Source organism: Antedon bifida, chromosome 7 (genome assembly GCF_963402885.1).
Source record: "Antedon bifida chromosome 7, ecAntBifi1.1, whole genome shotgun sequence".
Lineage (NCBI taxonomy): Eukaryota > Metazoa > Echinodermata > Crinoidea > Comatulida > Antedonidae > Antedon > Antedon bifida.
Genome location: NC_136232.1, coordinates 20,017,756 through 20,043,545, shown reverse-complemented (window position 1 = coordinate 20,043,545; position 25,790 = coordinate 20,017,756). Strand labels below are relative to the sequence as shown.

Sequence of the window (25,790 nt, the reverse complement as noted above, 5' to 3'; positions counted from 1 at the left end):
GATTTTTATTTTCATGCTATAGCAAAAATTATCCACCGTATATCCACCATCTTTTTTCACCTTCTAGGGAGTCACCAGACATGTTATTACATAGGTTAAACTACCTAACTACTGAAAAAAAGTCTTCCTGGTTTTCATGGCAGAATTTTGCCAAATTTTGTATTTGACCATATTAAGGGAAATTCATGTTTTTTCGTCTCGATTTCTGTACAAATATTTGATTTATGTACAATTAACTAGATATTATATTTAAAATTCATGCCTGTACCTGAGCTTTAAATATTAACATTAGATAACAAAGAGACAAAAACATAATGACCAAGTGCAATGTATTGACATAGTAAAGTGGCTACATGCTATTTCCTTTGTCTGAATTAAAAAATTTAAAATATAGCGTGCTTTCTCGGCCAGTTGTGCTCTTTCTTCAACATCGTGAACAAACAATTCTTATCACAAGATAAACACATTCATGTTTAGTTTCCTCTTGCGAAGCGGTGACAACATTCAACGCCAAAGACCCGAGATTGAGAATAAACAGTCTGGCTGCTCTAATGTCATTAGTTTGTGGGTGGGGGAAATGTTTTTGTGGCCGAAGGAACGTGCTGATTCTAAGCCTTTGGCATTGAAATATAGATATGTGAAATATAGATATGTAATATATAGATATGTAATATATGTAATATATAGATGTAATATACAGATATGTATTATTTAATATATGTAATATAGATATGTAAAGTAATATACAGTAAGTAATAACATTCCTAATAATTTTAATGTACAGTAAGTTTATAATATTCAGAGAAATATTTCCTAGAAATATTTAAAGATTAAATTGTAAAGTTTAGGTGTGGCATTTCAATTTATAAAATGGAACAATAAATGATTGCCATGCCATTTAACTCACCTACAGTACAGTAAATAAAAAATGGCAGGATATGGTGATTATGGAAATCTATCGAGAGTGGGCAGCAGGTTAGGTTTGATGTTTTAATAATAATTTGATTACTGTAAATCAGTAATTATGAATTTTAATTTCAGTCAACACAATAAATGAAATATGATGACATCATCCAATAAAAACATATTAACAATTCACACCTATTATATCCTCGTCATGTGATTATAACAATTAGTTTCAATTTTATAAATGTATTAGATAATGCCAATAGTGAGACACCCACTGTTATTATAATGTGTGTTATTCAATGTTCTATTATAATGTCTCACTTGAGTGATGATTCATGAAAAGGGATTGTACAGTACAATGAGAAGAGGTTCAACCAAAAGATGATAGTTATCCTGCCATTTTACTGTACAATCTATCAAAGCAATTAATTTTGATTACAAATAGTACTAGTAGTACACTAGATCTAAATTTAGCGAATTCATAATTATTCAGTGTTATTCAATATCAAATATTTAATATTCATTCTTCTGAACATGATTTTCATAATAAAGTATTAAATTGAACTTCTCCTTTGGGCACTCCTATTCAGTGGTCACACAACTATTAAGGGGACACTTTAAATGAATGATGGGCAGTATGTTTTAACACTACAGTCAACCCCTATTCAGGGGACACTTTGTTGGGTCCTGAAGGTGTCTCCTAATGGGGGTTCAATTGTAATTTAAACTTGGTTCCCACCACTAGGACATACGTGCAACATGAGCGTGTTGACCAATTACAAGCGAAAATTCCGATAATCCATCGCTTGTGATTGGTTAAATTGCTTACGTCGTTGGGAGGCAAGGCTTAGTCAAGCCTCATCCTACATATCATTTTATATATAGTAGCCACCATATACCAATTAAGTTCTATTTTACATTTGTTAGTATCAATAACCATCCTAAAAGTGCCCAATTAACAAAATCTCTGAATAAAAACTAATCACAGACAACTACACTTTAATTAATCAACATAACGAACAAGTAGTTGAGATCAGCTGACTTGAGAAAGACTTTAATTATCTTACAATTGCATCTAATTAACATACAGTACAATATATCAGAAGAAATTACATATTCTTGATATAATGTATGCTGCCCTCTATAGTTTATCTATTTATAAATAATAAGGGATAATGTCAAATTTATATCTCAGTGTATTTACAGTATTTACACACAGGCACAGAACATTTTAGCTCTAAACCACCGGGTGATATGTGATATAAAAATGTTTTTGATGGTTAAATATTATTTAATGTTATGAATTGAGTATTTTCCTTACAGTATTATTATTATTCTTAACATGTCATTAAATAATGCTAGTTACAGTATTGCAACTACAGTAAGTTAATTTTCTCACAAAACGAATGAATAAATATTCAACGAGCGTGTCTGCCAAGTACATCATACAATAAAATAATATGTTAATTATTGTTAAAGTAGTGTTATTGTACAATAATAATTCCAACCGTTTAAAGACCGGCTCAATCACATGACTATGACCAGGTGACAGATCACATGACCCATGACTTAGCTTCTTTACAGGAACAAATAAACGTTGCTTAATATAATTTGCTGTCTTTAAACAGAGAAATTGCAGCATTCATGTGGTGTCTTAAGTAATCATTTTGTTATTTTTAAATTCCTAAAGCCATTTCCATTCTTAGAAAATTTCTATCAATTTAGAGGCCAATCAGTGTTTAAAAGTCAGCGCAATCCAAAGGCATAGCAATGTACAATGCGGTAAAAAAAAAGAATTTTATTTCATTCTTTAAATTTAGCCATTTTGATAGAGAAAAATGGCAACTAATCCAACAGATCGAGATCGACAGACAAGAGATCTGACAATATTTCATACAGTAAGCCTGTTCAATACAATGTTTTTGTGAGGTTTGTTTCGGGCTACCACAAATGCCATTACGGGCAAGTAACCAGCCCGAAAACGGTGTCCAGATTAAATTCCAAAACAAGCATGAAACGAAAATTCACAGTATTCATCAAATAAATATGCTGGTGTGTTTATCGACATTTTGTAGTATTCCTTTGAACAGCTGGAATACACAAAAAGAATTAATAATGAGATTGTGATACAGGTTGCATCAATAATGATATTGTACCACCAGCAATATTTAAAATGACAAGGCCAATCAATAAATGAAAAAAAATACATAAAATGATGTGGACAAGTCTGTATGTAACCAGGATTTTTACAGGGGGGTATTTTTCCATCAACTGAGGCATGTACAAGTGTAAGCAACTGAAAAATACAAGTTTATGCCTAGCCTAGTAAATGAAAATAATTTGCTATAAGTTAGGCCTATTTACTAGCACTTTTTCTGTTGGTCTCTAGATTGATATGGGCACTTTAGAAAAAGGGGGTTCGAAACCCTCTAGCTACGGGCTTGCTGTATCTCCACAAAGAAAAAACCAAATTAACAATATTTGTCCAGTAGTATCACAGTTATTCAGGCATGCAGTTTCTCATAGTAGTGTGTGCCTTAAGGTTATGGTCTACAGTCTGATACTAGGCGATATGTGAAACACATGTGATGATGTATTATGGAATATTCCTATGACACTGAAATCTAGATAAGTACAGAGAATCTGGTGAAATATAAACACGACAATACTGTATTTTACAATGCTAAATTGGTAGAGGTGGGAAAGGGAAGGGTACTGTAAGTCAACCTATGGATGGACAGACAGGAGACATGTGTATTATGGAATTTTCCTATGATCCTGTAAGAAACAGTCAACTAAAATAGGTAAAAGTGTATTAAAAAAAAGTATAAACTCTCCTTTGGGACATCCCTATTCAGGGATACAGTACCCTTAATAGGGATGCTACTGTATACTGATAAAATAAAAATGTCTTTTATTATTAATGTTAATTGTCACAAAACAGCAACAAACTACAAAAACCAGAGACTGATGTTATTTTCAGAATTCAACAAGAGAAACAACAATCCTATGAATCCCGTATTCTTCCCATTTCCTCAATTCCGGGGTTAAACCAGACTTCCCAAAGGAAGTAATAACCATTATGAAATAGCACCTAGATAGATAATACAAACGGTTTCTTTACAATGCCCTTTATTAATAAATACACATTTTATTAGGTAGGACTATACCATTGAATACGAATGACTACATAGCTGTAGTATTACTGTATGATCTTTTTCACATGGTTACAAACTAATTCATTCAGCCACTTTACAATCTTTTGTTTCTATAGTTGATGGAATAATATGCTACCACAATGCTGGTTGGTTTGTCTCATGATATTGAGAACTTTTGTTGCTCTGTCAGGAGGTACATAATTATTACAGAGGCTATGTTGTGCAAATCAGCTTCATATCCATAGAATACTGATAGTAGTAAACTGCAAGAAACCTTAGAAAAACAGCACAATTTTACATTGATAGTTGCTAATGTTCTTACCTTCTTTGGCAGCACCTTGAGTAGTGTCTGGTACTTTCTCAGCTGTTTCTTTACTTGGTATGTCCACTGGTGTACCATCAACTGGTGTGCCGTCAGCAGGGATGGTATTAGTCTGCTCTGGTTTACTTGGGTCTTCTGGTAAAATTTCGGAATCAGTAGCGCCACCTACTTCTGAATCAGTAGCTCCTGCTTCCGAGTCAGTGACTATGGGCTCCGAATCAGTTATTCCGGCTTCGGAGTCTGTGATTCCGGTGTCGGAATCTGTGGTAGAAAAGGTGTTTTGTAAAGGTACTAGGGAGTCTCCACTTTCGTCTACGATATGGTGTGAAGGCGTGTCTTGGGGTTCGGTGTCACTTGTTGGTTTAGAGGCGTCGTTTAGGCTTGGTGCTTCGGCCTCATTGCCATTATATGCACCTGAAAGAATACAACATTTTTAATATTATTTAATAATGTAACTTTTTGTATCAAAGCACTCCATTGGAGAGCAGGGCTATTGTCGGTTTATCCAGGTAATTTAGGCACGAAATAGACTTTTCACTATTATACAGAAAAACAAATTTAACAATACTTGATCATGATAATAATTATCATCATGGCAATAATCATAATCACAATCAAAATTAGTGAAATCAATGATAATGAATACAATATGGATCTTGTTATTCATCTGGAAACGTTGCTGTTTACTAAACAAATAAAGTAACAGTTGATTAGACTTATCTTTCCAAACTCAATGATGATGAAATGTTCTATCTTATTATAAAAACTTATTCACAAACTCTTATAAAAGGTCTTATCAAGGAAATAAGATATAATCAGCTTCAATCAAAATTGATAAAACTGTATAAACTAATGCATTAAAATAAGACTACATAACTTACAGTTTGAAACTTATTACCTAACTTTGTATGTTATATTTGGTATCTTGTTATGTCTACTATCCAATGATCAAATCACGTTGAAAAAGGTTTGGATTGGGAGATTAATAAAGTGACTTCAGATGCATGGCCCTTTACAACAGGAAGGAAGGTCGTGATATCAGCCTAGAAACTTGGCTGGTTTTAAACAAACCAAAATGGCTGAGCTTTTGTAAACAGACGGCGGACACAAGTTCACGGTAACAAGACAAGTGAAACTTGGCTAGGTTTGACAAGACAAAATTATGGTACTTGTAAACACTGATGATACTGTAGACTGTTTAGTTCATGGTAAAAATAAGACGAAAACATAGAACACTAAAAATGTTCATCCATTTGTACTGAAAAACTTTTCAAATAAAACATTGTAAACTATTCTTTTTTTAAAATAAATAAATGAGTAAAATTGTTAATATTAATTAATATTTATTTAACATTAACCAATAGTTTTCCAAAAAAATGTCTGCAAAGAAATTATAAAAATGAAAGCTCTGTCTACACTATCAAATTAATTTGACAAAAAAAGAGTGATGTGCCCAAATATGGTAGTGATATGCCCAAATATGGTACTGATATGACATCATCATGTCCATATACAGTACTGTAAGGACACATCACATTTTTTGTCACATAAAGTTTGATAGTGTAGATAGAGCTAACAGCAAATCTACTCTCCTGCTGTAATTTTTTTTAATATTTTGGGAAAAAAAGAAATCATTGTGTTGTCAGGAGAAAAATCATTTTTCCAAGACACCAGGAAGTGAATTAGGCCTTAAAAGATTCCAGGACAATCCTTATTTATAGAATTTTTAGATTTTAGAAACTTTACCACTTTACCCACAGAATACACAATGAACACAAAAAATAAAAACATGTCGATATCAACAGGATTAAGTATTTCTACCATTGGTTTCTACTCTAGAATAGATTGTTAACATTAACACAAAACAATCAATTATTTCAATGAATCCAAAAAACTAGGGAAGGACAAATCTTACTTGAGCATAATCCCCTTATTGTGCACAGTATCAGCTTTACTTTGATGTGCCGATACGTATCTTAACATAACATTTTCAGGTTCAGTAAATAAGTATGTCAGTGTCTATGGTCCCGTGACCGCCGAGTGGGTCGTATCGGTGACTGTACAACTGAGTAATCGCATTAAATTACAACATTAATATTTAGGCACGAACTTATGTGATTTTTTTAAAGCATGAAGAACATTTTATTCGTCGTATTCATTTATTATATTTTTAAATGTCCACAAATTACATGTCTTTATAGGCTTGGTTGTCTATGCAACAAAGTAATTGGACTGATGGCAAATTGCACTGTTTGACGAATGTCATTGAGGGAGCTTTTGATTTGTATCGACCTAAAGACCTATGAATTAATGCATTGTCGGTCGTCGTCTGGACCTAAAAAACAAAAAAAAACTGTGTCTCGCAATTAATTTACATGACCCAACTTGTTCTTAAAGGGGGATTCTGGGTTTAAAATTGCTTTTAAATATTGTTTATTTATTAAATAAAAAAGATTATAACAATATAGACATGTCAAAATGAAGAAGTAATAACGAGAATTTAAAAAAATTAAATTTCACATACATTTTAGGGTAAATTCATGGAAAGTCTGTTTTTCAGCAGCTTAGGGAAGCTCATTAATATTCATGAGATATTCACAAAATCACATCAGTGGATTCCAAACTCGCGACGTCCTGTAGGCCTACGTTGTGTTTGTCAACTAATTTACATCGCTCTCCCCGACCACCCGATCATTGTGAAATACATTTTTTGTAGATTTTCTAAGCTAGGCCTAAACTGTAATAATAACAGTAGTAGCATATATTTATTTGACATTTAATGAAATACAAAATTAATACAGATTACGGAGTCATAAATTATACTATTTTTATACCTCGAATAGTACAGATCGTATTTTATTAACGGATTCACGTACTAGGCTAGGCCTAGCCTAAATCATTTTTTTTTCATGGGTGAGAGCCATTCTGACTAGGGATTCCATGCCACGATGGCTACGTTAAAACAATGGGGCCCATCATGGGCCTAGCTAGCCTACTACTAAACGATTGGCCCATAAATAACAAAACTCAGTGGATTCCAAACCCATCCTATCAACCAAACTCCTAAACAATCTAAACCTAAATTGTTCTACAAAATCGTCTGTAAATATTGAGGCAAAACAAGGTCCGATCGCCGTCCGAACGTATGGTGTCCCGATCGTCTAAGTAGGCCTAAAATAGGCCTAGTTTACTCTCCAAAAAAGCGGATACTGCATCAAGCAAGTAGACCAGGTAGTAGGAAGGAGACCTAGCCGATCCGGCCCAGTTAAAAATTGAGCTAGCTAGTGTAGTAGACCCTATGCGAAGCGAATTGATACTACCAGGCCTTTTACTATTAGGCTACACTTGTTAAAATTAGCAATACTTATGTTTACAAATATTCCAACTCTCTCATTCGAGCTATACTATCTATACCATTCCGGTAGGTCGAGTCGACCTTCTATCAAATACTGTACATCGTTCATGTTGTAATTATAGACGGGTATACTCGACCCGACCAGTTTGGTATTGTATAAATACTGTATCTGCTTATCACGTGACTATGCCAGGCATGGGATGAGAGAGCACGTGTGTATCGTCGTGTCTCGCTCCTCAACAGGAATGTATACGTTACGCTTCATTGATTTTGAAGGCTTTCCCTAAGTCAGTGCGAAAATCGGCAAACGTAAAGTGCAAACATATCTAATTTTTCACTGTTTTGATGAATTTTCATAGAAAATTGACTTTATAAATGGGAAGACCGACTAAAATTACATCAGATAAGTATAATTTTACAAAAGTAATTGATATGGTTAATGATAACGAGTCGTCGGAAGAATGATCATTTCACGAATTTCCTATTCTGTAACACAGTGTCATATCGCCGTAGCTGCACTTGTAATCTGGCCTCATTTCACAGCCTTTGTTCTGCTTCACTGGGCGCTTATATAAATTGAAACTTTTACCGTTCAAGAGACAAACAAATATATTTTACATTTTTTACTATTCATTTTAAACCCGGAACCCCCCTTTAAGTTGGAGGTCTTAGCAAATGTCCCTATGAAAGAACCCAGAAATTTCTTGACAATTGAATTTTTGGGAGAGTTTCCAGATTTCAGTATTAAGTTCGGTTATGAAATATTTGATTTATTTTCGTCTAGTTACTTATTTTTTCATTCATATGATTCAAATAAAAATTCTTTTGTAAAGAATTAAGGATGTGTAAGATATTAATAACAAAAATAGGACGTTGCTATTACAATTAAATAGTTATAATTAGAATTTAATATTCCTTTGCTATTAATGTACAAGCATTCTACATTGATTGCTAGGATGACCTTTGCCCTTTCAGCAACATTACGAGTAGTCATGTTCATCAAGTCACAATGAACATTCAACAAAAACATTTGTTAAAATTAGATCATCACGAAATCATCAATACACAAATGGACAATATCGTGGCACAAAAGCGTAGAATATTTGCATCTACTCGTAATCAGGCATAATAATTGAAGCACGAAACTGGAGTGCTGTATGAATGCACAAAGAGAAAAAGCTCAGAAATCAGCTAATCAACCGATAAAACTTTCAATACCTCTCAAATTAAAATATTGTTAAGTCTGTAAGGCGGTAGTGTCGGTTATGAAAGCCTAATTTGTTTGTTTACTATAATATTAGAAACACGCCTTTATAAATTCACACTTGTACATGCTGTGAATACATTAAAAGCTGTCAGTGTCATTATTTTGTCAGGACCATCACAGTCAAAATGGCAACCTCATATATTACTACTGTACACCATTACTTTTGTACTTTACGTAACTGTAGCACTGTACTCTACTAGAAAACACTTAATGCAAACTCCTCACACAATTATATTTATTAATTTATGTTCTGTATATATTGTATATTGTATTGTGTGAAACAATAAACTTGAATTAAACATTTATAATATAGTTTAATATTAATCTAATTTATTTATCATTATAAACATTGATAATCAAATAAAATCAACAAAAAACATTAATCGAGATGATATAATGATAATTACAAGACAGATGATGATAAAGAGCGCAATTATGATAAACTTATGACGATAAAGATGATGACAATGAAAAAGAAGATTAGGTTGGAATTATATTGATTTTTCTAATTTTGTATGCCATTCATGCAAAATATTGTAAATAAATTTTTTTTTAAATAAAGTCAAAATTGTAGCACAAAAACGACAAATCCATACAATAACATTTTTTTAAATAATAAATCACAAAAAAGGAAAAAAAAAGAACTTTGAATCAACTCGGAATTCTGGTCAAGGCAATACTGGTAATCCTCCTTAACCATATCGCAGTTAAAAATCAGCCAAATTAATCAGTCTAGCTTTTGTTTTCAAAGAAAGCCTTAGGACAAAAACCACCCACTATTTTGTCTTTCTAACTCAGTTCATATTTTAAGTGGACAAAAAATAATTGTCAACTGAGAAAAGTTAAGCAAAGAAACCATCATTTCGTCTAACTATACTATATTAGATTTTGAAAATATAATTTATATTTTTGAATTATATTTTAACTTTCATGTTATTTAATTCTTTGTGATTTGTTCTACAACATTTGATGTAAGCCTAGTTGTAAAATAAATATGATTTTAAAAAATAAATAAAATTGAAACTAATTCTCCAATAACTCTATTCAAAATCATTTGATTGCAAAGCCAAATTTTGTTGCATAACTTTATAATACAATATGATAAAGAATTTGCGCTGACCTGTCTATGACCTACGTTAAAAAATTAGTGTCAATTCTGACACTTTGTCACTTATTAGCTCCACCCATCAAATGCCACCTTCCACTTGTTACAGTTATACTGTACATTGAGTTTACTGTAGTAGAATAATATTTTACTTCTTGACTTTTATTAGGTTATAAAGTACAGTATATAAGACAGGGAGGGGGAAAAAGGGGGAAGGGGTTGAGGGTGAGTCCGAGGGGGAAGGGGTTGAGGGTGAGTCCGAGGGGTTGGGGGTGTAACACCAAGTGAGGAGAACTGTAAAAGTTCTATTTAGGTATAAATTAAATGCTAATTTTGTAAGCATTATTAATATATTGAATATTCTCATAACAAAAATGTGTACAAAATATTAAAACCTACCTGCCCATAAATAATCAAACTTCTTAAACATGGATGGTTTGTTAAGTACAGCCTCGTTAAAAAAAACAACATGTACAGGCTTCAAGCTCGGACAAATATGTGAACGACAAGTGATCTGGACGGGTCAATACGAAGCCAGAACAATCATCAAGGTTACAAACGCTCAACAGTGTGCGAATATCAATAATTGTAGCAGAAACATTTGAATTAATATTGAACTTTGCGACAGATTTGAATGGCAGAAGTCAGGAATTGGACTGTTCTATTTATTGTGGTGATGTGAATTTTATATTAGACTGTTCTTAGTCATCTAGTATTTTCCAATTACCATATTTTATATGGATAGGTTTGTACGCTATACTATACTGTACTACATGTATATTTACAAAATTATTTAAACATAGAACTAAAAATTGTTCATTTTATGATACAGAATTCTATAATATAACATCTTATCATTTCAACTATTTGTCTTTCTATATTTTTCCAGAATACAGTACTAGTAGTACTAAATATGAGAGTACAAACAGAAAACTGTAATTTAACTAATCATTGAAAAATAGCTCCTTATTTGCAGTAGTATTTTGGCCACTGTCCATTAAACACACCAGGGGTGGATCCAGGGGGAAAACACTAGGGTTGCACATTCCTCTTTTCACAGCTAAAATGAAATCATGGACTATTTTAAACTATTTTATTATAGCGCTCTCTCCTAAACATTCTGATTTCGGGAAGAATTTGATTGTTGTTTTGGCACCACCGAGTAGGATGTGGTTGGTGGAAACCTACACAGGAAGACGTGGCCGATTTCTGTGCAGGTTTCTCGTTTCCTGTTTATGCCATTGAGGAGAACTGAATGAAGAAATAGTGAATAGTATTGCCAAGTCAAGCGGTAAATCAAGTCATCGTTGAACTGACTTCATTTGAATCTAATTATTATCTGTACAGTAGTCATAATTAGGTGCCACCTAATTCTACTAGTGTACAGTACCAGGGAAGAGTGAAATTATATCATACACATGTAGATATGGCTTTGGCGACAGGTCATGAAAGCCTGGACTAGCAGTGTGTTGCACTTACAGGCTATCACTGATGTCCAGCACAGTTAAAATAGCCAACACTCCTATTATGTAGACACTTTAAAAACAAAGTGCAAAACATGATTTACAACCATTCAACGCCTATTCAAGGAACACACATATTTAGGGGATACACCATTTAGGGGACAACCTTATTCAAGGGACATGTCTATTCAAGGGATATGCCTATTCAAGGGACACCCTATTCAAGGGACACACCTATTCAAGGGACATGCCTATTCAAGGGACACATCTATTTAAGGGGCATGCCTATTCAAGGGACATGCCTATTCAAGAGACATGCCTATTCAAGAGACATACCTATTCAAGGGACTCCCTATTTAAGGGACATCCCTATTTAAAGAACATTTTGTTGGTTTTACCTCAATATTGTTTAGTATTAAGTAGTACACATACCTTTAATTTATAACAATGTATCCGTGATACAGTAAATCCTATAATTTATGTTTAAAGAAGTTTTTAGAAATCTTTTAAATACTGTAGCGAGTGAAGTTCAGCAGATCTGCGGTATGGTAAATCCAGAAATAAATTACCGCAAATGTTGTTGAGGATTTCCTTTTATATATATCTGGTTTGGATTTGGGTCAAGATTGGCTTTTTTGATGAACAATAAAGTGAAAAGAGACAATAATGATGGTATTTAAACAACAGTAGCAAACAAACAAATATTGTGCATTTAGTTGGATAAGGACAAGGTTGTGGACTACGTAATAACGTAACTAAACAAGTTATAAAAGAATCTGTGGTGGTAGATATCACGAAGCATGAAGGAGGATTTTCTACAATAGCAAGGTATCAAGGTTAATTTTATACAATAGAAAGGTATCAATGAAAGACAAGTTTAAATACACATGCTCTTGGACATGTTAAGATCGTATTAAGTAAAACCCAGAGGATACTTTACAGTGAATGTGCAAACAAAAGTAACTAATAATAATAATAATATATTTGAAAGGCAAACACCATACATTTTTAATATATTATCAGGCATGAATGCTTGTTGACATTTAGTACAATAGTAAACAGTAAACAAAATAATATTTTTTTTAGATCACAACTTATATAAAATAAAATTTATCCATTGTTGAATGAAAGTTGTTTACCAATTGACTAAAGAAAAAGGTTAATATTTTATAGTGGAGATGCATGGTGGTAGTTATGAAATTAGAAAAAATTAAATTCTATTTTGAATTAAAAGGATATCCTTATAGCAAAATATACACTGTTATAAACATATTGTACTGTAGGTACTTCACTTCACTGCAGTATGACGAAATTTGCTGTCCACTTCAAAAACAAGGTCACATAATATTACACTGTACAATACACAGTATGCAAAGAAATTTGAATAATAATATTCTCAATGACATGACATCATGCTGGGCTCAACATTTTGACGTCATACAATGTCTTTCTGGCAATGGAAATGTTGTAAATTTATGTGATACTAAAAATTTAAATAAATTCACAACTAGTATAGAATCTAATACTGTACGTTAAGCAAGTCCCATATCATTGCAATAAACAGAAATATAAATATTAATTCATTTTTTGTATAAGACTAATTTATTAAGACATTTCTTTACTAAATTTTAGCCGATTATCGGTAACTTTTGTACAGAAATTAATCACAAATGATGCGAGTCACATGCATCACCACATGCTGCCTATATCATAGGCCATAAGCCTAATCTAACACAGTAACCATGGCCATGTATTAACATACTGTGAAATTAATACAGGTACCATGTGTGATACATATGTGACATTGTATTATAGTATTTGCCTATGGATTACTGCGCACATAATAATTTAATATACATAATGTGGAGATTCAGTAGAAAGAATTTGGTAAAAAATATTTGGGAAGTTTTTTTAATGCTATAATATATCACTGGCTTTAAAAGGGAAGCACGAACAATTTGTCTAAGCAATACAAAGTTTGTTTTGTTGTCAGTAGATAAAGTATTCAATTAAAAAATAGCAATTGTAAGAAACCATTGAATACTTTTACAATGGCATAAAGTGCTAATAGACAACAATAAATCACATCCATAAAATGTAGTAGTTTTAAATGGGAGTTATTGACAGGCCCGCAAGGAATCTGTACAACTGGTTTGCATGCAATGGTACATAAATGAAAGCAATACACTTACTGTAATGTCAGTCACATAGTCAAGAAAATCAACCATATTTTAGCTTCTAAAACAATTCAAATTATCTACTGTACACTATGTTTAAAAAAAATCCAACTACTTATGGTAAAAAGGCATGATGGAATTACCCTTAAAAAACGAGCAGTTATTCAGACATTTTTTATCTTTTAAATTGATTCACTTAACAATATGACAGGAAACGCCTTCAAAACGAGCAGTTGTACTTGGCGAAAAAACTAACATTAAGAATTGGTTTTTTTAAACAATATGTTAGAAACTCCTTCAAAATGAACAGTTACTATACTAGTAATAAATACCGTTTTAATTGATTCACTTAAATTATCCAAGGTATATAATAAATATATTCCAATTGGTTTTGTGCAACGATTTGATGGAAACATCCTCAAAACAAAATGATTACTCAGAAAAAACTAACCATTTTACCTTTTAATTGCAAGAACTCAATTTACGGCGAGTTCAGTAACAAATAACTTGCGTGCAGTCGTATGATGAAATAGATTGCACTCGTGTCTGTTACTTGGCAAGCTTAGCATAGATAAACTAAACTACCTTTTATTGCGGGATGATCCTTAAGCTAGCAATAACAAAGACAATCCCACACGTTATTAGCATCAAATAAAGACCCCTTATACCAAGATTATCATCCAACCAACCAAAATGTGATACCATACAAACACGAGATAAACAACAATTGTGCTTTGTCGTTACAATATTTTATGTGGTTTCAATTTAAGAGGCGTGTCAAATTTGCATAAATTTACTGTTAATAATAATAATAGATAATTTTTTTTAACGGAAAACATAAGGGCATTTACAATTTGCATTGTGTACTTGATGCTACTGTGTAGTGTTGTGATAAGGTTGTAAAACAGGATTTGAAGGTAAAACATTTCATTATTATTTACCAATAATAATTAATAACTGTATTATTACATATAATCAAAGGCAAATTACTGAAAATAATGACAATGCTGTGGGTATCAGTGGCTGGATTTCAATAGAGATACAAAATAAAATAAGCAAAAAGCTAAATCAAAATGATAAAGTAACGGCCAGAAGCAGCAGAGCTTCCGGGCAACACTAGCCCTTCATATTAAAATACTTTATTATACTAATAAAAAATAAGGCATCTCATAATATACAGTACCATTGTCATTTGTATTCTATGATCACCTTTCTTTCTATTAGATTTTAAATGGATTCGAACCTAAACCTGTGGTATAATAAGCGCTAACCTACTCTACCACTACTTGTAGATATTGTATGTGAACTAGATTAAAACAACAATAATATGATTCTTTTATGACAGGTGTTATAATTGGCCAAGTGTTTATAAAAGGCTAATAGTGACTCGATACAAATTCCTTTTCACGTGAGCAAGCAAACTATATAGCATGGATTTTACGTTAACTCCACTCGATCTTCTGCACATGTTCACACAGGACAGCGTACGGTGACAACGTAGTATTTGTCGCTAAGTGAACCTGCAAATTTAAATGCCAATCAGATACATAACGAATGAGGCATATCAGAGAAGATAAACAGGTACAGTTTATTACAAAAGACCGCAAAAAGTATTACTAACTCATCCATAACTGAAAATATAGTTATCAGTTGTTATGGTCCAGAATTTCAAACAATTTGTTTATGTATTGTTGAATGTTACACTGAAAAAATCTAAAAAAGTCTAAATTGTCCTTAAAAAAATGTACAGTACATTAATGATAATAGTGAAAGGATGCTGTTGTGGTGTGTATTTATTTACTGTATATGGTGAAATCAAATATCTGTAAAATACACACCGAAGTGTTACTATTTTACAATATTTTATCAATCTGCTTGTAGTTTGTACTCTATTGTACATGGCCATGAAATTAAGGACTAAACATTGGTTGTTGGTTGGTTGAAATCTATCATTGTATCATGCAATACAGTACAACCTTTCTTTTTGGGACATCCCTCTTTTGGACATCACTCTTCAGGAGACCTCCAATTAAGAGATGACTTTCAAGTGAAAGGAAATAGGGGTAATGTTTTTAACATTACAGTCAACTCCTATTTAGGGGACACCCATAATCAAAAACTTTAATCCGGAAGTTGTCCCTTAATAGAGGTTTTACTGGAGTTTAGGGTGTGGATTTGAAAGCATTTCTATAGTTAATACCTTGTTGCACTGAACAGAATATTTAGCATTGATTATAACACATTTATTTACAGTACATAGTAGCTCTATGCAATTCACAGTAATATCTATGGAATTTAACACTTTCAAATGCAAATATAACTTCATCCATCATTGGTAGCAATGCCTACATCTTCTTCTCTGCAAATTTTTAGCGGTCAAAATATGTGCATCTGTGATATGTTGAGGTTATCATGCAATGCATTTTACAAAATATTGATCAGCATACCTGGAGTGTTGATAAGTAGGCATCAATGCAATGTAATCAATCTTATGGATGAAATGACAGGTATTAATAGTAGACATATTACTAGTATTTAACATCCAAACAGTGTTTCATTTTTGTTCTCCAGTTTAATAGTATTTCATGTTGGGCCGGCCAAATGATGTGTCTTTTGGTCCAGCCAAATGCTTTCCCCATTTTGGGCCAGTCCAGTGAGATGTCAATTTTTCAGCTCCAGCTCTATGGTGACTCATTCTGTTTCAGCTAAGCACTATAATGACTCATTTTGGTCCAGCCCAATCATTTTTCATTTTGTCCTAGCCTAATGAATGGTATATCATTGTGGTCCAGCTAAATGGTGTCCACCTGGTTGACAATCAACATCACACATGCCCAATACAAAATCTGGAGGTGGGTTTCCCGAATACCCAAGGTTCAACATGTGATATTTTACTACATGAAACTAATTAATCAGATTCAGAGAGGGCTTAATTAGATTAAATTTAATTTTGAGTCATTTTTATATTTTGTATTCTAGAGCACCATAAAAACAGAGAAGCAATTCCACGATTTGTTAGACAATATTGCATATTTCCCAGAGCTTGTAATAGGCAAGTAGACCATGCCATTAATATGCATCAAATACAACATATCATTAAAGCATTATAATTATTTTAACAGATCTGCCAATAGAGGGCACTCTTTCTCTGTCTGCAATGATGCTGGAATAATATTATGCATCCTCATAAATTTATTTTTAAAGAGTACAGTATTCCTAATGCTAATTTTCAGCAATATATTTATTGATAGGCTTTCATTACGAGCTGTTAACACGCAAATTTCAAGGTCATAATATTTTATTAAAATTCACAAGGTCGTTTAAACATTACCAAAATAAAACCAATTCTTATTTATTGATTTTTCTGTCTTACATCATGACCTCACATGTCAACTGTTGTAGCTTTTCCAATAGAGACACCATCATTATTAAAATGTTGCACTCGTATATTTCCACTGCCTGAAATGTTAATCATCTTATAGCACGAATTTAGAAATCTAATGAAAGTAGCGGTTCTATAATATATTATTAGTCGAGTAATATAGGACACCCGTGAAAAATCAATGATTTGCAGAAACTTTGATATCTCCAGTAATATTTCACAATAAGTCTCCGATATCAAAACATGAATGTAACACACCGTGATAGCATATTGGAAATCCCAACTCAATATGCCGAAAAGCGTATCTGATGTCTGTTAATTAATAATTAATACTATATTTGTGTACTAGTGAACACAATCATAACTTTATGACCTAAAAAATACTAGAGTTAGAGTAATATAATTTTGTCAAAACTTATTATTTTTCATATGATTGATTTCAAAACACTACTTCAACTTCAATCAGTTTTAATTTTTTTTATTATTTTTCAACGCATATTATATTCGTTTATTATTGTAAAAATGTCATCAGCGAATACAGTACAATATATTTATAATATTTAGTTTGCCGGCAGTAATTTAAATGTTAACATTTTACCTTAGGATTCACATGCTGTATCATCCAGGCACTTAGAATATAAAAATATGTTGACCTAATAATAATATTTAGCTGCTTACGCCAACATCTGTCTGGAAATGCGTGACCTACATAATTATATTTAGTCTATATTTGCAATGATCAAATCAATTGTATTGTGGTAACATAGTGGAAGATGTTCATAATGAGCAGACACAGGTATTGTAAATTGGATATGTTTAAGCAAAGTAACCTGCCGACATCGTTATCATTAAATGGCTAAATTGAAAAATGCATCACTTATCGTATCGTACACTATTACTACTGTAATATCCTCGGTCAGACTTGTATCGCATTGTGATGTAGTCACTAGTGATTGGAGATATCAAGAAATTTTACTGCTAATTGCAAATGTTAGGTTAACAGACACTGCGCCGTGGAGAATATGCATATAGTACAGTACTGTTGGTATTTGTCGCAGCCAGACATAAGATCAAAGGACTGTTACGAGTTCCTATCTTGGCAAGGCGAACTCAGTGTCCTGTTGTTATATTTCCTTGGTCTAGGGCTGCACGCCCCACAATAACCTAACCCTTTTAAAATAAAATTATTAACTTTCTCATCTATTTTTGACAGACTATTAATATGGTTTCACATGGGTTTTAACTGCAATATTTAATAATAGAAAAATAAATATTCACCGAACAGGACTAGTAATTAATAAATGTATGTCAATAAGGAAAAACGAATACCAAAATTAACATTCCAATTTGGCTAAAAAGGTAATCTAATTTTTATGGCATTGTACTGTATGATGATACAAGGAAATCCGTAACAATTTAATTTGAATGCTAAAGTGAAAGATGTAACCAGTGGTATTACTTTTTCAGATTTAAGTGAACTATAAAGTGTAAACAATTTATTATCAGGAAAATCATAAAAAAATTGTGTCATTAGAATGTAAAAAGTAGAATAAGGACGTCATAGCATTAATTATAGAATTTACTTTGAGGACTAAACAATGATATGCTATCAGGAAATCATAACAAAAATAATATTTGTATAAATGTTAAAGTAGAATAAGGTCATGGTATTAATTATAGTATAGAAGGCTTATTAATAACGACCCCCTATGTGTCAAAAAGCCATGAGCGACAACAAGCCCTGGATTACATACATCAAAACATGGATTTGTTTCCTAGGAAGCCATAATTCTTCCAAAAAACATCACAAACAATTGCCTAAAAATGGGCGTCTTTTCCCCCTCAGTAGCTCTCATGTGGGTTCTAGGAAGGTACTTAGCATTGGTAGCTTTTTCTGATTATTCATTGAAACAAATTTGTTTGCAACATTAAGGAGATTTAGCAAGTTACTTTTTATTAAATTAAAACTGGATTCTCATTCGGTGATCATTCGTGGTTTGTTGCAGAATAACGTCATTGTTATTCACAGACAGTTCCTAATTTTCACGGTAATTTAGAACCTAATAAATTCAGGCCGTGATTACATTTCGACAAAATGTTGTTCCACGGAAAACAATTTAAAAGAAAAGCAAGAAAATACCATTCTTTTTTTTTACCATTTGTTTTTGTTTATCTTTTCCCAAGGAACATGCCCAACTGTCAGACATACTAAAATGAATTTGTCAGGTAAAGTAGCAAAATACTAACAGATTTTCTGTGCTGATTTGTGGTAAACAATCAACAAGCGTTTTACCACATAGCAGGTAGTCTATGGATTGGGCTGACCTTTTGTCAGGGAAGTCAAGTGTATTGAATGGACTACACATGAAACAAATAAAAGCCCCATACTTCCTGTAGAATGAAATACATGACTCATCGTAAACTTTTTAAAATCCACTTTTTGCCTTCCCAGGGTGCCTTTTATTTTATGCCTCATTAGATATGATCATCATTTTGCAAAATACCGGAAGATTTAATTACCTGCCGGAACAAATTAACTTTCTTTAAATAGTTTTTGGCTAATTAGTGGGACACGCATGTTAGACTGCTGTCCAACAATTCTTCAACAATGTGTTATTGTATTCCAATTCCTTAGAAATGTTGTTACTGTATTACTAACTGTTACCAATTGTTTAGTTATTAATAGTTTTAACCGGATATTCTTCCCAATACAAACTTATGAACATTTTCCATAAATCTCATTCCCACATTTGCACCAACACTGTTAAACACTACATACTGTATCTAAATTACAGTAGTTAGTATCCATAGTCAAATTGTAGTTAACTTTCTAGTAATTAGAGAGTTTGGACAAACTCATATACGCATACGTATCCGTGACACAACACGATACGGATACGTTTGAATTTATAGCTTTTTTCACTTGGGTAAAATCAAAATAACACCGTTGCCGTTAGGGGCTAAATGTACAGAGGAGGCTTTGTAGACTAGATTTATCGGAGCATCTAGCCTAGGCATAGCCAACATTTGTTACTTCTTTGTCGTTTTCTTGAAACATTTTATACAAAATTTTCTTGAATAATTTATGTTTTGCTGGTAAAATGTTATCTGTGCCACGTTTAACAACTTCAAATTTTCAATGAATAAATCTTAAACGTGTGAAATGCAATCCACACATCGAAACACATCGAAAATCGGCATCACGTAAGATACACAAATTTTATCCATACGTATACAGAGGGTACCCAAACTGCCTAAAGCTCTGTTTACACTTACTTTATGTGAAAAAAAAATGTGATGTGCCCATATATGGCCATGATGATGTCATATCACTACCATATTTAAGCATATCACTACTGTATTTGGGCACATCACTTTTTTTTTCAAACTAGTTTGATAGTGTAGACAGAGCTTTATTATGATTGGCTAACAACGTTGCAGTACTATCAAATGTTTTAATCTTCTAGACTTGCTACAGTATATACAAAATATTAATGCTTTTGTTGTACTGTATAATATTTCAAACAGAACAACTGTAAATTCGTCTTTAAAATTGAAATGGCATAATACAATGCCTGATGTTTGATTGGTTTAATTTGTTATTGCTGCGATTTATCATACCTTAGCTCACGTTCAGTTCCTCTGTGAGCAAAGTTTAGAGCTGATTTCCGATGGCACGCTAGCTAAAATTGTGACAGGAACTCAAACTAATTTACCACTTTGTTTTGCCTTTGTTTTGAATAAAAACGGATGCAATATTCTTTCGGGTAGACTTCACTCAGAATTTCAACTTTCAAGAACCAAGAAATCAAAGCAAATTGTGAAATACTATGTGTACCTTATTCAATTTTTACAATTGAATACCGAGGTACACTAGTAAGTACTATATGTAACCAAAGCTTAAAACTATTACTTTCACCTAGCTAACGAATAGCCAAAGTCAAAATAGATTTTGAGACATTATGTATTGTGTGTTATAAATAAAGGGAATCCAGCTTTAATACAAGAGAGTTAAAAAAAAACCCAAATTATGATATCTAACACTAACAGCAAGAAAATAGCTAATTATAGGATGGATCATGCTAGTAAAGTCTCATTTGATGCTTAGGAAATAGAAAGTGTCATGAATTAAAACTTTACTGTAGCTGTACAGTAGGTCAGGATTAAACACTGGACCTTTGAAAGGCAAGCATACTACAGCTCCACTAGTAGATGTTGTTGATGATAAAGCCTAAATTTACGATGAAACAATTTAATTCAGTTCATTGTAAAGTAGCTCAAATTATTCATGACTGCTCGATGCATCTCTACATCTCCCCCTCACCCTCCCCCCCCCCCCCCCAACAACAATCCTAGAAACACTGTGGATGCATAACCACATCTTTCACCTCCCTCCCACACAACAATTCTGGAAACACCATTTTTTTACTCGAGTTGTACAGTAGCTCTCTTCTTGGAGAGAATAGTCCAATGTTAGTTTATCCAGGCAATCTAGGCACGAAATAGACACTGAAAATCATGTAAAAAATTAATCAGGTATAAACTTAAAACTGGACTAATCCAATTACTGATGCCACAGTTGCTATTGTGCATTCCTTTCTTTCAGTTAAATTTGCAAATCAATTGAATCTATTGATAGTGATGTAATCCTTACTAATGACATGTCATTTGCTTTCATCTCTTTGTCTGCTCAGTCTTCCATGTTCACATGTCATGAAAATGTTGGTGTGAAATCCATGCAACAGAAACTTAATTATTATCTAAACTGCTATCTATTTCACATTAATGAATAATATAAATTGATGTTAAATGTATAATTAATAGCATAAGAAAAATATGAAAATGATCTACTATAGTACAGTAACAGTCGCTAATGTTTTTAAGCTAAAATACACAAACCAACAGTGGTGTTGGTAGTCTATCGTGCCTAGCTTACCTGGATAAACAAACATTAGCCTCTCTCTCCGAAGAGAGGAATATATTACGAAGAATAATATACATTAAAATATCTCACCCCCATCGGATAATGGTATGCAGGGCATCATTTATAAGGAGCGCCTGCGCGACCGCGCTCCTCCGCGCTCCTCAACAGGCTTCGAGGAGAGCAATTTATCGCGCTCCTTAATTTTCAAAATAGAGCCTAGCTTTTGACAGTGTTGATTTTTCTGTCAAGAAGCCTAAAAACACGTGGATTTTTAAAAGTTAAAACCAATCTAGGCCTAGGCTAATAATATATAAGCTAAGTTATAAAGCTACAAGCCTAATGGCAGTCCCTCGTTTTTAAGGATCGCGAGCGCGATCGCAATCAACAACCTTCGAAAAGGAGAGCAATTCATCGCGCTCCATCTCACAGTGCGAGGTACCAACAAAGGGGATTCCCCTGCCTGCGCGCATTCAAGGGCGAGTTTACTTCATCGCCTCATAGTGCAACCAGTACACCTCCTTTACAGGAAGATCATGTCCCAACCAATAATTTTTCCCTTTATGTTTTTATGGAACGAGTTAATAAAATATATTTAATTTTAAAAGGAAACATTAATATAGGAGGCCTAAATATAATGTTTATTATTTAAAAAAGCTTAGCTGCTGGTTGCTTTAATTATGTCATTTTGAAGATGGATTATTTCTTCGAAAGTTCTAACCAATTTTGGTCACTCAAATCCTCCTCAAAACACGTGCTGATGTGTGACGTCAGCATCTTCTAGAAGCTCTCTCAGCCCTCCCCTATTGTGCGTGCGCCCATGTGTGACACATGTAAACACGATCAAATATCTTTCTTAATTATTTTAAAATGACACTTTGTAACTTATTATCAATATTTTAATGGCTGTTGCATGTTAGAATTGTATAATTTATGAATTGCAGGTAAATACTTTTCAGGTTTTCTGTCTGATTTCTAGGCCAACAAGCTAGGCTAGAAAAGCTAGGCTAAAGGCATATAGTTGGCCAGGACAGGATTCTCCAGGCTCCTGAAACCCAATCTACCCAGGCAGGCCATAAAAAAAAAATTGGCTTGAGTTTTTTGTACTGTAGAATAATACGATCCCCACGGAAAATATTGTGTGTAAAGGTGGGTGTGGGGAATTTTGTTGTGCCCGGCGGGGGGGGGGGGGGGGGGGGTTATCCCCTGTCGGGCAAAAAAATGTGTACAAAAAATTAATAAGGGCCAGCCATTTTTAATAAGGGCGACCATCCTTCAACTTCAACATAAATATTTGAGGAGAGCGATTTGTTGCTCTCCTGGGTTTAGCATACGTGATGCCCTGGGTATAGTCCGTACCAGACAAACCCACCTAACATCGTCTTCATCTCTTTAATGTATTCCTCTCTTTGGTGAGATGGGCTGATGTTTATCCAGGTAAGCTAGACATGAAATAGACTGTACCATTTCAAACTCTTTCCAGTTTGCAATAGCTATTCTTATTTTTAGGCTATAAAATAAGTTGCTGCATTTCCATGCTTACTGTACACGGACAAAATAATATAGATACCAACTACTTGTACTGTACTATCATACTCAGAATCATAATTTCGATACGTTTTTGTCACAGTAATTGATATTTAATTGAAAATTTACAGAAAAAGTTTCAGAAAAAAAGTGTGATGTGCCCAAATATGGTAGTGGTATGACATCATCATGTCCATCATAAGGATGCATGTTGTACAGTATTTCTATGAACTTTGACCTTTAGTATGTATACACAAATTCCCATATGGCTGAATAATTACAGTATACAGTGCAACTAATCAGCAAAGCAAAACCAAAATAAAAATCTACTTATCAAATCAATAGCTGGGGGAATAATTTATCATAATATTATTTTCTTGAATATATTAACTGTTTATTCTGTATACAAATAACTCAATGCATTTAACTACTGAACTTCATCGTAATATAAAATCTCTTTAAATCTTGCAGTTTAGTTCACACCGTGTATTACAGTAGTAAACAATAATACTAACCCCTCCTATGGGACACACCCTATTTATAGGACACACCTACTTTATATTATTAAGGGGACACATTTTTAACACTACGGCCAACCCCTATTTAAGGGAGATTATTATTACTGTTAGGTCCCTAAGCGTCCCTTTCTTTTTAAAATATTCCTTTGCTTGAGGACCATCGTACCCGATTGTGCAAGGAATATTTCCAAAAACTGAAAACCCCAAGTCGTATCCTCCACAACCTACTCCCACCACCTCGCCTTGTTCAATACCAATAGAGATCAGTCACTGATTTACAAAGTGCAATACCAATAGATCAAAGAACTTTATTATCAACACCGGTATCTTTAATTGGTAGTTGCCTTTTCCTTGCATGGTCGTGTACCCGGCTTTGTTTTTTGCTGTTTGTGACTTTTTCTATGGTACTTTTTTATATTTATATATTTTTTGCTTTTTAAAATAATTGTAAATATCCAATCTTATACTTTTTCATTGCAATAAAGATGAATAATATGAGTGGGTGCAGAGTTGAAATTTTAAAAACAGTTTCAGTTTGGTTCAGAACAAAATTGTTTGTAGTGTATAAACTGCACTGGTCAGTGTCAATCATAATTATTATTAATGATGAAATTACAATTACATAATAGTACCATCAATATTTATTATACCTACAAAGGAATTTGTAACTAAACGGATTAAAATCATTGGATTACATCAACCTATTCAATACAGACACAGTATGACTAAAATATTAATTGTTATGCAAAGCAATATATCGTTATTCCCAACATATCATTATCATCCATAGCTGTAGGAGAAAGTGTGCAAAAAGTTCCTAGCATAGTTAGTAATGTACAGCCATATTAATAGAGGCCATTACGAACATATTATTAGCGTACAACTAGCCTCACTGGACTAACAAATCCACTGCTGTAATTACATACATGATACACATATGTGCACAGAATATACTTGGCCTCCATAAATAGCCAAAACGACTTCCTTTTCAAAGACTATACTACAGGCTACAGTTAAAACTACTTATCAATGATAATATAATACTGAATTTTAACATTATTTCAGAGACTAGTAGCTCTCAACAAGGCTTTAACTCTTAGCTACTGCAGACTGTCATTATGTCAGTTTTGAAGTGCTGTAGTTTGTGACAGCATTTTAAAATGAATTTTCAATATATGTGACCTTTTTATAAATTATAAATTTACATGTACTGCGACACAAATCCTTTGGCTAAGAGTTACATCAGTACTCGAAAGATAGTGTATATTTTTATGAGCTATTATTTTTTTAATATTAAATGTTCTGTACTGTAATTTTGAATTTTAGAAAATAGTACAAAAATCATTAAGGCTGATTTTTATGCGATATAATAATTAATACAGTATATTTTTAAAAAAGCACAAAACAGTTCTAAACCACCCAGTGATATCACTGAAAATTTAAAAACGATAAAGATGAGGAAATCTGTGAGAATGAGAAAAAGCCGCCCCCAACCGAGATTCAAACCCAGAACCTTCTGGATATTATCATCTTTTTACAGTTAGTTCATTATCATTCATTAGTTGTTCATTGAAACACTAACCAGGTATGATGCCTGGCTAAAATAAAAAGTTGAAAATGAAACTCAACGAATAAAATGAAATTGGACGAAATTCTTACAGCGTCAACAACAAATTATAATTGGCC

At 32.9% G+C, this 25,790-nt stretch overlaps 1 protein-coding gene across 9 annotated transcripts in view; it reads right to left on the bottom strand.

Moving 5' to 3' along the window:
* LOC144848468 (uncharacterized) overlaps positions 1-25,790 on the bottom strand; it is a 71,092-nt gene that overhangs the window by 43,134 nt on the left and 2,168 nt on the right. For 8 of the 9 annotated variants that reach the window (XM_078705220.1, XM_078705216.1, XM_078705225.1 and 5 more), the window contains exon 2: positions 4,390-4,803. In XM_078705220.1, coding sequence (XP_078561346.1) covers positions 4,390-4,803 — 414 coding nt within the window. Of the gene's footprint in view, positions 1-4,389; positions 4,804-10,515; positions 10,617-25,790 lie in introns of those variants that run through there. The other variant, XM_078705217.1, reaches the window with a different exon arrangement.